The 16,296-nt window shown below is 39.9% G+C and overlaps 1 protein-coding gene across 7 annotated transcripts; it reads right to left on the minus strand.

Moving 5' to 3' along the window:
• Positions 1-1,613: 1,613 nt before the first annotated feature.
• NIPA2 (NIPA magnesium transporter 2) lies at positions 1,614-14,943 on the minus strand. 7 transcript variants are annotated; one of them, XM_030469031.1, is made up of 7 exons: positions 14,690-14,943; positions 7,255-7,315; positions 6,649-6,805; positions 4,956-5,012; positions 4,113-4,203; positions 3,457-3,617; positions 1,614-2,584 (listed from the first exon to the last, which is right to left on the minus strand). In XM_030469031.1, the coding sequence occupies exons 3-7, from the start codon at positions 6,785-6,787 to the stop codon at positions 1,947-1,949; spliced, it is 1,086 nt and encodes a 361-aa protein (XP_030324891.1). In that variant the 5' UTR covers positions 6,788-6,805; positions 7,255-7,315; positions 14,690-14,943; the 3' UTR covers positions 1,614-1,946. The 7 variants fall into 7 exon arrangements, with proteins under 7 accessions (XP_030324891.1, XP_030324890.1, XP_030324894.1 ...); XM_030469030.1 differs by having other exon boundaries at positions 6,649-6,866; positions 14,690-14,942; XM_030469034.1 differs by lacking the exon at positions 14,690-14,943 and adding an exon at positions 14,330-14,566 and having other exon boundaries at positions 6,649-6,866.
• Between the last annotated feature and the right edge of the window lie 1,353 nt (positions 14,944-16,296).

The following is a 16,296-nucleotide window of genomic DNA, read 5'->3' on the forward strand; positions in this document are numbered from 1 at the left end:
TCCAGGCTGGGTCTGTGCTTGAGCTGCTGTGCTTGTGCTTTACTGCAGTATTTCTTTACAAGGTGCTTAACACAGTTTTCTCTAAGAACCCTTTATTTTTAGTTAGAACAGTTTATTTTTAGTTCTTCACAGCACAGCATCAATAAGACCCCTAGCCAGCCAAACATTTATCTGTGCTTAAGCTTCCATTAAGGAAATAACAAATTTAACTTGTTGAGATAAATCATTGGTTTAGGGGTAGGTCTCACACACTTGGGGCTCCAGCTTAACACTGTAGTGCACACATAGTTTAAGTAATAAACACTATTTTAAAGAAATATTTTAAAATAACTAGCCTTTGTGTGAGCAAATTATAATTCTTACCAGTTAACTGGCAGCAGTAACAAAAATGTCTTTAACATCTTACAACTACAGCCATGTAATTTTTTTTTCCCCTTAGTCACCATAGGTTTAAGAGAAATCAGGCATTAGTCCTTCAAGATATTTGCTTCACATTTTTAAAGGTAGCTTACTATTTATTCTTTTTTAGCACTATTTTAGACTTTTAAATGGGTTAAAATCTCATCACCTGGTATAACTGCTTCTGCTACCTAAAAAGAAGTGTCAAGCAAAGTGCACAAAAGATATTTTCTCTCTCATCCAAAGCGGTGGGGCTGGAGGCAGAGGTGCCTATTACACCACAAAGTAACAGATTACCCTGTATGAAACTGGAACCTGCTCTCCAGCTAGGCTGGTGTTTCCTTACTCGAGGTGGTAACCTTGTGTTCAATGACTCCTTAGCAGTTGGACTCCTTCCCTGGTGCTCTTGGTTTTGCTCTTTGTTGCAGTAAGCATTCAGAGGGCTGGGGTTCGTGACCATGTGCTGCTGATGAGATGTCCCTTAAAATTAGGCAGAAGTTCAAATCTCACTCTTCAACCAGAATTCAGAGTCTTTTTCTTACTTGAATATACAACATATACCCAAGGAAGGCAGGAGCTGTGGGAACTGTTTTTTTGTCCTAGTAGTAATCTTAAATTTTACTCTTAAAGAGTAAACACTAAACCTGACAATTTACAGCCAAAACTAGTTCTCTCAGTCTTAAATAATTTCTCATCTTCATATCTATGGTAGAAATGCTCTAACAAAAAATAAAGCACTAATTTTTTGTTATTTGCCTTTGTGGATTTAAATTACCACATACCTGTCTTGCCCCCCCCTTTTTAAGCAATGACATTATGTTCCCATTATTGGCCATTTTTTAAAGGCTCAGCGTCACAAGCAGTAACTGTGTTGTTGGAACAAAACTGCAATCCTGGGAGTTCAACTGGTAACATCAAAAACAGAGCAGCTCTGAAGAGCGGGGGCAATATGGTACAGGAAAGACAGACCCTGAGCTCTTCCCCAAGAGGTAGTAGCTTTTTTTGGCTATTATTAAAGACTCAAATCCTTCCTCCTCCATAATATGGCAAGTTTTAGTTACGCAATCTTTTCAAAAGATTAGTCTTGCTTGGATGTAGCCTTCCCTTTGCTCTTCTACAAAACAGGACAAGAGTACTTACTGCAGCTCCTGTTCTAGTCTGTTCACAGTGTTCAGTCAGGGTACAGGTACAAAGGATCCAGGTTCACTGCAATATTTTTACCACCAATGCAGAAATAAAGCGATTTATTTTTGATAAAATTGTCATTAGTGCAATACATCTTTAAACAGAAGAATTAAAGTATTTACACATAACTTAAGCAACAAAACCAACTGTGGTCTGAGGTCATTTTAGTATTTTTTAAAGTAAAAATAAGGCAAATAAAACCCCCTTCAGTGTTCTTTATCCAACCAAATTGAACTTAAAAAATTAACGATTGTCTACACATACTGTTAAAAAGTATGATTCCCCGACAAGCTCAGACATTTCACAGCAGAAAATTTTTTTCCAGAGTTACAGAATTGTTCTTAGGTCGTAAGTAGGTATTTTCAGAAGGCTGACAGACTTCCATTTCTCCTGCCTGAGAGACTCTCAGTGGATTGCATTTCACCTAGACAGGCAGAACTTTCTTCATCATGATCAAAGCAGTCGTAGGTGCTCAGCAAAGTACCATTTGCTGCTCTATCATCCTTCCGCAAAGAGACAGGCAGATTTGCTAGGGTGAAATTAACATCTTTGAAGGCATGCAATAAAAAGATCCCCACAATAATAGTCAGGAAGCCACTGAGGGTGCCAATAATGTCATCAGCCGCCATGTGCTGCCATTCCTTGAACAGGATGGCAGAACAAGTTAAAACAGATGTTGTAAAGATTACATAATATATCGGAGTCACTATCGACGTGTTGAATATATCCAGAGCCCTGTTTAAATAGTTGATCTGCGTGCTCACACAGACAGTAAGACATAGCAGCAGAATCCAAAACAAGGGATGTTGCAGCACTGCTTTTCCTGCAAGAAGTTCCTTTATAGCGATGCCCAAACCTTTTACACAGGAAACAGATAATGCTCCAATCACGGAACAAATGGTTATGTACACGAGAATGTTGGTCTGTCCGTGGCGAGGTCCCACCACAACTATTAGAATTAAAGACACAATGACAACAAGAGTTGCGAAGACCAGAAAACCTGTGGTTTGGAGGGGGAAAAAAAATCTTGTTATTTATGTACTCTATCAAAAACATCTTAAGAGGTAACACGAAAACATGAATGTGACCAGCTCAACTTATATATAAGAGCTCAGGATCTTTCTCATTACTCCTCCAACATCAAGTTTAAAAACATTTTAGAGTGAGCTAGCTAAAACAAAGAATGAGCCTGTAAAGTGTTGTGTTACCTCGAGCAGTCTATCAGCAAGATGCCTCCAGGATTAGACTGCTGTAATTGCTTTGCACACAGACTCACCGAGGCGTAGATGCCACTGGATACAGGAGTGCATCTGAATGCTGTTTAAGGAGGTACGTTTTGGCAGGCTGCTACATTCACCAACAGATGATACACTATACTTAGGTCCTTCCTTTAGATGAGCTTTTTAATCTCTGTGCTTGGCTCTTTCCTCACATTGAAAATGAGATCTGACTTTGCACACAGAGTATTTTGCAGATGTGTATTTGTTAATGCCTCATCATCCATGTAAACATAGGAGCCAGTATCCACTCACCACAGCAACGACTTTTCCCATTTTAAGGCTAGCTCAGAGCAGGGCTTAGAGAATGCCAGCTTCAATCAAAATTTACAGAACTTGTGATTACCCAGCTGAGCTGCTGCATTTGTTTAAATTGTCATCTCATTGGTTCATATCAAGACACTTTGTCCAAGGCCAGCCAAGTTCACTGGCATCATGCAAACCTTCCTATGGAATTAGATCACAGAATTCACATCTCCATCTTGACAACATGAACCAGACACAGGCTATCTTCCTGGAACTTGAAAGCAGCAATAATGAAATTATGATAAAAAATGATGAGCTGCATACATTATCAAGACAGCATTCTTCTTACCTGGATCACCTAGTTTGTGGGACATTTCATTTAAAGTTTCTACTTCCTCCTCTTGTGGAGCGTGAATTACCATCACAGTTGATCCCAGTATACTTAGCAAACACCCTATTTTTCCATGTAGATTCAGTTTTTCATTTAAAAAGAAAGATGACAGAATGGCACTAGAAAAAAAAACATCACCAAGCTTCAGCAAACATGTAATTAGTAACATCTCATTCCCTTGCTCATCAGCTTACGGTTGTTTTGACTGTACAGTACAGGTCATTTGCAATGTGCAACTTAAAAACATCTCAAGATACTTTCCGCAGACAGAGCAGCCTGCTCGTATTTGGCATCTCTCCCCAGAACCCCTATTTAATGCTGCCTCCTAAAAACCTTTGTATCTATCTTACCTTAGGAATGAAAATACTACTCTGTTGTAGGTATACAACATGCTTTTGAAAGGCAAAAGATGATAGCTTTTCAGATTGAGGTGTAGATGCATTGCTAGAACCCTTTTATAGCAGTCACTTCATATTTGGAGTTACTCCTGATGTTTATAAGCACTACATATTGTTAAGAACAAACCACATTTATTACAACATATTTAAGTGACATATTTCTATATAAATATTCTACTTTCTGAAATTACACTGCTTTCTGTTAGTGTTTCTTACCTTACAAGAACACTGAGAGCTCCTAAAGGAGTCACTAATGTAGCTGGTGCAAAAGCATAGGCAGCAAAGTTAGCTACTTCGCCAGCTCCCACTGCAGAAAAATAATAAAACCCAAACAGACAGAGTTAGGCAGTCTTACACAACAAACCTGTGCATCAGGGAAAGTTTTCTTGTAGACACAAACAAGCAGTAAGGGAACAATGGAAAAAGCTAATTATGGTGTTCAGCTAACAGTACTAACAGAACACACCCCACCCAGCCCCCAGTCTCGTATTTGAAGAACAGGCTGGGGAACTACAACAGGTATTAAAAATAAATCAACCTAATTAGAAGGTGTTCTATTTTGGTGTCTTATGTTGTAGCTCCACAGCCTGCCAACCTGACTCATGAACTTCTGCATGCAGATATCCACAACAGCAGAATACAGGGCAACAGCTACATGAAGTCATGGTTACCTGAACACAGGCAGTAAGCTCAGAGTTTAAGGAATGAAACAAAGCTCAGAAAATATACATTGTCCCAAAATATGCTTCCCTCTAAAGAACCCTGTACCTCTAAACACTTCTCTGCTGAGACAAAAACCAGAATGCACATGCTAGCAAAAAGATACAGAAAACCAACCTCTGGGTCTGGTTCTGTTGCCCAAAGACGGAAGTTAAATTACTGAAACCTCTGGTGTGAGAGAAATTACACCGAAATCATTAGAGATGAACCCATCAAATCACCAGACAGCATTACCATACACTGTAGAATCTACATCTTACTCCTTTTTTGCAACCACTGCTGCCATCTGTGGCATAGTTATTTAAATATCATAGTGCAGATTATACTTTTCATACTTACTTGAAAGAAGTCCAGCCCACCACAGCCACTCCTTGAGATACGCATGACCACCCTGACCTAAAATTGAAAGAATGTTTGCTACTCCACTGACAAACAGTAAGACATCACTTATTGCCCTAACATGAAATAATTTTTACAGCCCATGCCTTTGAAAACATGGACAACCTTTTGATAGTTAAGGGGGCTTTATAGTTAAGGGGGTTGAAATCAAGTATCTTTAATTTTTGATGTGCATATGCCTCTTACAGCCTACTTTGAAAACATTTAAATTTAAATTTAAACTTTTGTATTAGAAATGGCACTGATTATCATATCTGCATTACTCTGAAAAATAGTTCTTTCAAGTCACTATAGTGACATAAAAGCCACATTATATGTCTCTTCCAAGAATGCTATTTCATGGAAATAGTGCATGGCCTATGTGGTTGATAGTATGTACATATGGTGTGAAATGTAGTCACGCTTTCCCATTGCAAACCAGGAAGCATAAATGATGTACCTCAAGATCAACCATCTTTTTGAAGCAGGGTACTGCATTAAAATATTCAGATTCAACCTTCTGAATCATCTGAGGATGCTGCAACCATTCTATCTAAATCTACCCTCTTTCAGTTTAAAACCATTGTCCCTTGTGCTGTCACTACACGCCCCAGTAAAAAAAAAAAAAATCCACCTTTATTTCAAGCTCACTTCATGTATTGAAATGCCACAATAAGGTCTCCCCCCAGAGCCTCTGCTGAACAACCCCAACTCACTCAGCCTTTCCTCACAGAACAGGAGCACCTCTTTTCATGGCTCTGTTTCATGGTCTTAACCCAACAGTTCATGTCCTTCTTGTGTTGAGAGCCCCAGAGCTGGACACAGTAAGAGCTGGAAACACTACTCCAGGTGGAATATCATGAGAACAGAGGGGAAGAATCACCTCCCCTTTGATGCAGCCCAGGATACAGTTGGCTTTCTGGGCTGCAAGGGCACATTGCTGGATCATATTGACCAACATCCCAAGTCATCCTCAGGAATACTCTCATTTCCTTGATCCTTCAGCCTGTACTGATTCCAGGGACTGCCACAACTCACTTGCAGAACCTTGCACTTGGACATACTGAACTTCATGCAGCTTGCATATGCCTGTTCCTCAAGCCTGCTGAGGTCTCTCTGGATGGCATACCTTCCTTCTAGTGCATCAACCACCCCACTCAGCTTGGAGTCATTCACAAATTCACTGTGGGTGCACACAATCCCACTGTCCATATCACTGATGAAGATATTAAATAGCACTACTTCCAGTAAGAACCATTGAGGGACACTACTTATTACACACAGTTATTACATGAGATTTTTAGTGTTCTAAAATAACCTCCTGGAACTCAAACAGTTAACATTCTCCTAAATTCACTCATTCAGGAAGCACAGATGTTAAGAGTGCTGCTTTCAAGTTCAATTTGCAAGCAGAATTAACTCACATGCAAAGGAATTTTTCAGAAAGCATCCCTAGAGGGTGTTGCATGCAAATTAAATAGTATGTATTGTACACAGAGTTAGATATACCAGAGAAAAAACACATCAGCTATGTGTTTTAGATTTCATATATCTGTAATGAACCAAAAAAGTCAAAACAAGATCTTAAGCTTAGTAATCTTTTGTTAAACAGAAAAAATTTAAACATCAGCAAATTCCTTAAATATGTATTTACCTGCTCTCATGGAGCCTTTTCTAGCTAACCGCAGAAGGCCTTTCTTTTTCAGGATGAAACTTCCTCCAATGAAAATGCTGGAACTCATAGCCAACACCAGACCAATACAGAAGTCATATTTTCCACGAGTTTGGCTCATCTCGTAAACTACTAAAGACTGTCACATTGATCAATGAACAGCAGAACTTCTGTTACTAAAGATAATGCAACACCAAAACCTGAGCAAAATAAACACATCAGAATTAAAGTGGTAAAAATATACACTGATACATACTGTGTAAGAAAATCCTCAACAGCTCATGTGACTGGTTCCCTGTGTATGATCTCTGCTATGAGTGCTTAAGGAAAAATAAGAAAGAAAGAAAAAAAAAAAAAGGCAATCTCTGAAGCATGTGTAAGCTTGATCTGAGTGACTAACAGTTCTGAAAGCACGTAAGGAAGAGTTTCTGACCTGGCATATAAAACCTGAAAATCAAACAAACAGAAGGTCTTTGAGAAACATTAGGGAAAACCTAAAAATGTGTTATTTATTGTTCTATTTATTAAGCATACAGACCTAACTTGGACACATCATGTAACTGAAAAACTGATCAAACAATTACTTACATTGAAATCAGTTTGTAAGAGAGTCTGAAAACCGCCACAGCATTTCTTCCACACAAACTCCCTACAAAAAATGAGAGATTAGAATGGGTGTTCAGCCATATAGTCATTTCCTAAACACAAATAAGTTTGAGATGTATGCACAGGCACTTACTCTCTTAACAAACAGGGAAACTGGAAAAAAAATAAGGCATCTATTTTTTAATCCATTTTACAAAGAGTCTCCCATACCTGTACAAAGGCTCTTTTCAGCTTAGCTACAGTAATAGTTAGGAGCTTACAGTTGAAAGGCTTTCACTTAGCCTGCTAGGCAAGACCTTCAACAACAGCTTGGTAGAATATACTGAAATCAAGATTTCACATGCTGGATCTCCAGCTTAACAAGAAATGATTTTTCAGTTTATCTCCTGTTATATGCTGCAATGAAGATATTCTAGATTCCATGTAACACACAAGGTTTTGAATTTAAGGTATCTCTAAATAATTTTTGAACTGGAAAAAAAAAGCTTGTGGTACTCTTTATAGTAAAAAGGACAATGAAAACTATTTCTAGGCTTTGATTTCAAGACAACTGATAATTATGGTAGTATAAAGAAATGTTCTAAAGGAGAAAGACACCTATAGATAAAAAAAGTTTACTGGAAATACTGATCACAGATGTGCCAAGACTAGAATTTCATTCTTAAACTTTAACAAGCTTTTAGTAAATGTTTCCATTTCAGTGCTTATTATAATCTGAATTAAATGGCTTTAATGTTGAGATACAGTAGCATGGTCCCCACATAGAAGTTGAATGCTGGTGTCAATGTACAGCAGTATCAAGCAGTCTCTTTCATGCCCAGGCAGTGATGGATGCACTGGGAGCTCAGGACTAGAAAAAAAAACATATTTTGATTTCCACACCAGGTCACAGTTCTGATTCCTGCACTTGCTCCTTCAAAATCCTGTTTTCTCCCAGTGTTACCTTTCCCTGTACTTTCTTGCTCCCTGCTTTGATTAATTTGCCACAACCCTAGGAAAAACCAAGGGGGAACTTCAGGTAGGTTAACATTAAAACTGAACAAAGATCCTCTGACTGGCATTCAGACCTGTGAAAAAGTATAGGAAAATATTCCCATTTTAAAAACATTTAGATTCAACTATTCAAAATGCCGCAAAATCCACAGTTCAAAATTCTTGAAGTCTCTTCTCTCAATTCTTGCATAATTGTATCTTATTTTGTGGGAAAAATAAGTAAATGAACTCCAAGATTCTGCTTTCATTTTCAAGCAAATTTAGAAAATAAATTTAAGTAGGTTCTTGCATGATAGAAAGTCACCTATCAAACAAAACCTAAAAGAGAACTCATCAGTGCAGGGGACAGACCAGAACAAGATCTCACTAACGGTATCTAATATTTCCCTGGTTTTGAACTCAAAGCAAGACTGAAGAATAAAGACATTTTTTAATGCAAGGAAAAGATACCAAGAGACTTGTGACTGCTCTCTCTACCATCTTTTCTAGAAGTCATATGCCACACTATTCAGGCAGTGATGATAAAAACGTTCTTCTAGCTCTAGCTGGTCTAAAATGTGATACTGATGTGATACATCATCTGTGCAAGGGGCTTCTGCTGAGCTTTTCTACTCTACCAGTGTTTTCAGTAGTTGCTACTCTAGGTATATTACTAATGGGAATGTTTTTACAACTGTAACTGTTTACTAAAATAGAAGTCACTGACAAAACCCTTTTTCCCAACCCCCTCTAGGGCTAGCGTAACTTCATCTATACAAAACCACTTCTGACAAAGAGGTAATAAGAATCAATTAGTCACATCCTGACATTTTTCACCCACTGCATTTCAGAGACAAGGGAGAAGCACAGGCTGTTTTTCTTAGCAGCAGGGGAAGAATTCAATTGCAGAAGAATGATGAAAATTTGTGAGCCATGTTAATTTTCTGAATTTAGATTTCAAAACACCCCAAGGATGCTACACTTCAAATCTAGTACTACGTTCCCCCTTGGGCCAAAGTCATTAAAGAGTTTTTGATTCCCTGTCAACCACTTCATAAATCTTGCAGATTACTCTAATCTTCTTCACGTAAATTAAGTCCAATTCTTCTTGTCTTATTTGTCCTCACAGACATAGTTATTCCTATGTCTTTTTCTGCCATACTCCCATCTAAGGTTTATACAGATATCTACATTTGCTGACCATTTCTGCTACACAGTCATGGTGAACTTCTCTCTAAAGAGATTTAGTTCACTTTGCATACAGTACAGATGTAATTTGCACATGCAGAACTGGCAGATATAGCTGCAAAGCCAAAGCAACATCATGCAGAGGAAGTTTTATACTTCAGGAAATCAGTAGTTTAATTCTAGCCCTAAGACTTAGTAAAAGAGGAACTAATATGTCCTCATAAATATCACCAAGAAAAACTATTGCATTTGGAAAGAAGAAAAGAAAATGCCACCTAATGAGCAGTTTCTGGAACAAATACTCCTCTCACATTTCAGCTTTGGGACATGCCAAAACAGTCCCACTCCAGCAGCCAGGGACACTACAGCTACACATAAGAGAAAAACCAGAAAATGTGGGAGTTAAACAAACCCAGCAGCAGTTTTAGTTGTATTTGGTGTAGTTCTGTAAAAGATCTTTAAGCAAGGTCGCAGCTGACTTTCACACAGAATATTTAATTCACCAAAGACTATCAGGTTCATGGTGAAATACTAGTTTACTGCTCTGATTTCAGAAATTTAACAAGAGAATGAATGAGAAGTTCCAATCCAGAGAAGCTACAACATTTACTACGTATCAAATAATCACATATTTATGAACTGCCTGTGGAGCTTTTAGTATCATGAGTCATAACCCTAGGTGCCCACCAGTGCAATGACAGCATAGGGAACATAGGCTGAGTTTGGAGGTTATCAGACAGAGAAATATGAAGAAAAAGCTCTCAGAAAGAAGAAGCAGGACAAAAGTGGTAAGTAGATAAGCCACAAAGTTTGTTTGTTTGTTTTAAAGATGTAACAGAGACCTGCCCTAGTTTTGGTGCTGTGACTCAATGATCTTCAAAGGTCCCTTCCAACCCTCCACATTCTGTGAAGTATCACAAATCTGACAAGATGCACACTTTCTGGTCTAAACCATGAGGCAACACTTCTTACACTCTTCAATCAAAAGTTCTTTTCTCCCAAATGCAGCACATATGCAAAGCTCAAAAGATAGTACATATTTATTATAACAAGTGAGCTCTCTAAGTATTCAGAAACACTAAAAGAGTTGTCCTGAGATTAAATTATATTTTACATTTACAAACAGATAAGCATAAAGGAGTGCAAGAGAGTTATCAGTCAAAGAAAATTAGTATCACTTCCACAAGCTGTACATTGTATGGATGCAATAATTAGAGTTGGTAAAAGTAAACACAGTGGATTGTTTCAACTTTCCCTACCTTCCCACCAGCCCTCAAGAGTTCAATAGACAGTCTTGTCTCCTAGAAGTAATCTAAATATATGCTAGAATATTTAAATGCTAGAATTGACAATTTTCTGTTCTAAAAACTGATCTTCTTTACTGTTAATAGGATGATGTCACTAAGCTAAAAAGAACCTTAACATACCATTTATGCCAACCCTTTGCCATGTACAGCATCATTTCACAGCTCCTCCCCTTTACACACCATTCAGCCATGAAATAAGTAGAAAGGAAACCTGCCAAAAACAGCAGTCACCCTTCAATGGTGTTAGTCAGGAGCACTGGTTATCAGATAATCTTCATCTAGATCTTCACTTTGACTATGCAAGCCTGTTACACTTGTCCACTCTGGACTTGGAAAACATCCCTTTATCTCAGCACCATGCTAATCTGCAAGTTAGGTGCTCTGCCCTTCCTGCCCTGCCACCCTCTGGATCCTTTTCCCAGTAGTCCACTTTTTTTTTTTTTTTTAAAGAAAGGAAAAAAGTGCAACTCTCAAAACTAAGTATCTTACCCAAGTTATAATTACTTTTGCAATACAGTAGAAGACTATACTTCTTCCTTTCATACAACCCAAAACAGGTTCTTTTTTTAGTCCTTCCTGCGCCGTCATCTTCAGTTGACTCATCTTCAACTTCCCTGTTAGTATAACCTCTAAATTCTTTTCTACAGAGTGACTGTTCTCTAAAAATCACATGTTTAGCAAGCTATTCCTGTCTGGGTGTAATAACTTTCACTTATTCCTATAAAAAGGGATGTATTTTATTCAGAAACATTTCCTGAAACTATTAATCTGAGATTACATGCTAGCAATCTTTCCTTGCTCAATACCATTATTTCTTTTTGTCCTTTCAGCCAGGTCACTAATACTAAGCAGCAAAAGATTCAGCCATGATTCACATGGAAGAACTTTTAAACAAAGGCCTGTTTAGACAACAGATTTGTAATAGTTACTCCAGGTACAGCCACTGAGCATCTTTGGAACTGTCCTGTGGCACTTTATTTTCATTTATGCTTATTTACAAGAGCTTCATGAGAAGTTTTATGCTGAGGAGTTGAATCAAAAAGCTGCTGCTAAGAAATACACGTTGACTCCTCCTTTAAACAAGCATAAAAATCACAAAACCCAGAAACACTCCCTAACAACATAAATGGAAATGTTCAGTGATGAGCCTTTCAAAGCCTTATCATACATAATTTTTATCATAAAAATTTTATCATACAAATTATTGTACATTTTTTTCCAAAATGCAGAGGTATTCAATTCTTAATTTCAATGTTATGTTTCTAAAATACAAGTTAATAATACCATTAATTGGTGTTTTAAGACTTCATTTTAACTTGAAAGGATAGATGCATTTTTATTTTTAATTTTCATTTTCATGCATGACAAAAGACTGTATATTGTCTCATCTATACTTTAAAAAGAGACAGGATTTTTGTTTTAAAAAACACTCAAATAACAGAGTAGTGTGACTTAAAATTTTATCTTCCTTAGGCAGGTCTCATTTGAACCATTAGTTATTTTATCCTTTTGCTTTTCACTTCACTAATCAGAGAAACCAGCTTGCAATCTAAGCTATTATTTAGAAGATAACAAGTTGAACTGAAATACTATCTTAGTCTTTTCAGCTTCATTTAGTAAATGCTAAGGCTTTTTAATTATAAAAACTAATACATAGTTCCAGTTGTTTAGTATAGTGAGTTTTCAGAGGATTTTTATATACAAAACTCTGTGGAAGCTAGGAGCACAGGCACTGAAATATTCTCAGTGAGATTACTAAAATACCACAAATATAGCGAATTCTGTAATCCAAGTCCTCCTCAGTTATGTTCTGTCCACTTATAAACTATCCTTAGTTATACATACAGGTATGGAGAGAATATTGAAAGGACAGCTAGAACATAGCAATGAGATAAAAGAACTGCCAGTTCAATACTTGCTACATGCATCTTTAAAAGGCCAAGATACACATATATTATCCAACGATTCCATGTACATTATTTAGGGAAGAGTATGTTCAGTTTTGCACTGTGAATCTGTTCCAATACAGACACAGTTTTCCAGCTCTGCCAAAGTTAAACTTGTGTGCAATCTTCTACACAAAATTATTTACATATTATAGAGGCAAGGTTAAAAAAATATCTAATTTGTCTATAATATTATCTAGATGCATACATATAATGTTAAAGGAACTGGCAAAAGTACTCAGAAAGCAGAACATACGGTAATAATTCTAAAGTTGCCTACTTTTAAAGTTTTAGTTAAACTGTGGAGAAACTTATTCCTCATAGCAAATTTCTATTAATAAAAAAAAAATGCAACAAGCATTCTACTTTAGGAAACTGGGAGAAAGCAAGAAAAATGCCACACAATGTTTTTTTACCTCTTATTCTTCGCTTTTTGTACTTATTCTCTTCTATAAAAAAAAAAAACCTTCAATTAAAGCAGTTTCACATACAACTAAAAACTATCTTCACTAAAACAGAGTGTTACACATTAACTGAGTGTAAACTAAAGATGATGTTTTGTAGCTGATACTGTATTGACCATTTCCTGGAAGGTCAGCAAAACAGACTGAAGATAAAAGTAGAGGACAGCTTACTTCACCTTTGGTGTACATGGTACATGAGCTCCACTCTCAGTAGGATGAGTCACCAGCACTTCAGTAGGTTCACTGAAGTTCTACATTAAGCATTTAAGGTAATTTCAACTTAAAGATAAACCAATTAAGTTAGCCAAACCTCTATATTAGTCACAGTTATTGCTTTGCCATGACTGATCATCTGTTATAACCCACTTTTTGTTTGCTGGGATTTCACCCTGAAAATTAATTACTTCAACAAAAGCAGAACTGACATGACACTGAACTCTAAACACGATACTGATGAAAGCTTACGCAATAATTTCCTGACAATGCACCTGTTACCTTTCAGTGGAAAAGGCACACAAAGAGGCACACCACAAGCATTCATCGAGAGCCATGATGACTTAACTTTATTAAGTCTTAATTTAAAATGTTACATATATTGTTGGAAAATAGGAAAAGTTAACTGGCTGAAAAAAAGAATGGAAAAAACCTCAGGTACTAAGGGATCAGACCCTGCCTGTATCTTCACAGTATGACAATGAAAATAAATCAGCACTCTGAACTAAAACGCAAAACTAAACTTGTTTTTTTTCCACATCAAACTAGAGCACTGTCAGGGCTCTGAAGTTCTGATGAAGTTGATCTGGAACCAAGCTGAACAACCCTGAACCTCAGCTAAACTCAATCCTGAGCCAAACCGAAGACAAACTAGTTTCACTCCCTGATAAACACCATGCACGCTCCATGAAGAAGCACAGCAGCTCTGGCAGAACTAGCACACTGTCACCTTCTAGTGCTGTCCACTTCTACAACCTGACAAGCACTAAAGAGTTCTCTTTTCTAATCTTGTCTTTCTTAAACCCAATCCACAGCAAGTTTACCACTACGGAAAAACCCACACGGCGAAGCCGTCTTTGGGCTTAAGCAGCCAAGTCCAACGCCCGGAGCCGTGACAGCCACGCACCCATCACCGCCACCGCGTCCGGAGGCAGCAGCGGCTCAGCCCGACCTGCTCGCTCCTCACCCGCAGCGCCGAAAGCCAAAGCCATAGCGCGGCTCGGGATGAGGGAGGCGAGGCAGGGAGTGAAGCACACCGACACTCTCCAGGAGACAACAGGAAGGTAGCCACAGCCGGAAAAGCCGGGCCCTGGCCAGCGAGGACGGTCCGGAGAGCGGAGGCGCGGGCAGAGCCCCTTCCAGCGGCGGGGGCCTCGCTCCGGTTGGGCGGGCCGCGGGCTCGACCCTCAGCCCACTACCCTGAGCGCCTCAACTGACCCTCAACCCCTCCTCTCCTCATCCCGCCCTCCGCGGGGCCAAGCAGGATTGCCCCCGCCCCTCACCCAGCTTGCTCCAGCCGCCCCCCCTCCCGCCTCTCCGCGGTTACCTGCGATCGCCGCCCCTCACATCCCCGCCGGGAGGGGCCCCGCGGCGGCCGCCGCGCGCCGACGGAAAAGAGGAGAGGGGGAAGGGGGAGGCCGGAGCGGGCGGTGGGAGGGGCCGGTGCCCGCGCACTCCACCGCCATGAGGGGCGGGGGTAAAGGAGGGAAGGGGGGGAGCGGAATGGGGAGAGAGCGGCGGCCGGCGAGGGCAAGCGGCAGTGTCCCGGGCCCGGCCGCTCCCTCCCCGCAAATTCCAGCAACGCCCCCCGGAAGGGGCGGGGCGCGCACGGGCCCAGAAGGAGGCAGCGGCGGGGCCGGGAACCCCCCGTCTCCGGGCCGCCGGAGCCACGTGCCCCGCACTAGCCCCTCCCTTTCCCTTCTCCGGGGGCTCGGGGGCGGTGCCCGCTGCCGCCGTTAACGGCTGTTAACTGCCGGTAGCCGCCTCTCTGCGGCGCCCCCTAGCGGCCCCGCCGGTCACAGGTAAGCGGCCAGACAGAGCTGGGCAGCGGGTGGTACCGGGGAGGCGAAGGACTCGTCGTGGAACCGGTTCGGCCTGACCCAGCGTCTGCTTCGGCTTGTAAAATACTCTGTAATGGGTGGCGGGCAGCGTTGTGACAGCGACGCTGTTGCCCCTGCAGCCGCACCTCCTTCGTTCCCGCCTCTTGCTTCAGGCACTCCTGCCAAAGCCCGCGTTTCCTTGTGCTTACATTTTTACAGAAAAGAAGGACTCAAAGTGACAAACAGTGTGCACGAAGGGAAGGGGACATTTTATGTGGCTGGGGAAATCGCATGTTTTACTAATCCCAGGTCACACACTCTAGATGCATACTTTACAAACAAAAAAGCTTTAATATCACGTGAAATACACGGATAGACAAAGCTTTTCTTCACAGCTTATTGTGAAGACTGTTCGAAACGGTCGTAACAAGCTTCAGACTCCTTGGGTTCCTTCAAAACCACTGAAAGAGGCTTTACAAAGCTGCCTTGAAACACTAGGTCTAAACAACGCTGCCAGAATGGGTGTGATAGCTCCACACTGAAGATGCAGCTCTACCTTTTTCAAATAGGATGGGACTGTCCTGTCACATCCCTTAGTGACAATGGTTTCTTCTTGTTTATCCTTCCTCAGCATTTGTGTTGAAATCACCACAGTCTGCAAAACCAGCTGATTCATTTTTGCTAGACTTGGAAACAAGACAGGAGATGCAGTCTTGGCTTTTCATCACAGTATACCCCAAAGATACTCTTCATCACCTTACCTGTTATGTTCTTCCTCATTAAAAACAGCCCCTCAGTCCATTACGAAACCAATTTTTTTAGGTTGTGCAAAGCAAATAGGGAATAAAATAGGCCTAAAATTTATCTAAGACAAAAATTCCATTCAGCAATTTAGAACTAGTCTACTACTCATGACATACACTTTGCACTTGTGAAGTAGTTTTTTAGGTGTGTATAAAAATAATATATGTATATATATATAAAACCCACTAAGCAGTATGCAGTTAGTACCTATGTAATTACACAACAGAAGGTGATTTTTCTCTGTTATACATGATACCAAAACCATGGAGTCTCTGAGAAAATTTGACAGCTGGTGAAAATGGATTTTAAA

The sequence above is a fragment of the Calypte anna genome, chromosome 1 (assembly GCF_003957555.1).
Source record: "Calypte anna isolate BGI_N300 chromosome 1, bCalAnn1_v1.p, whole genome shotgun sequence".
Classification (NCBI taxonomy): Eukaryota; Metazoa; Chordata; class Aves; order Apodiformes; family Trochilidae; genus Calypte; species Calypte anna.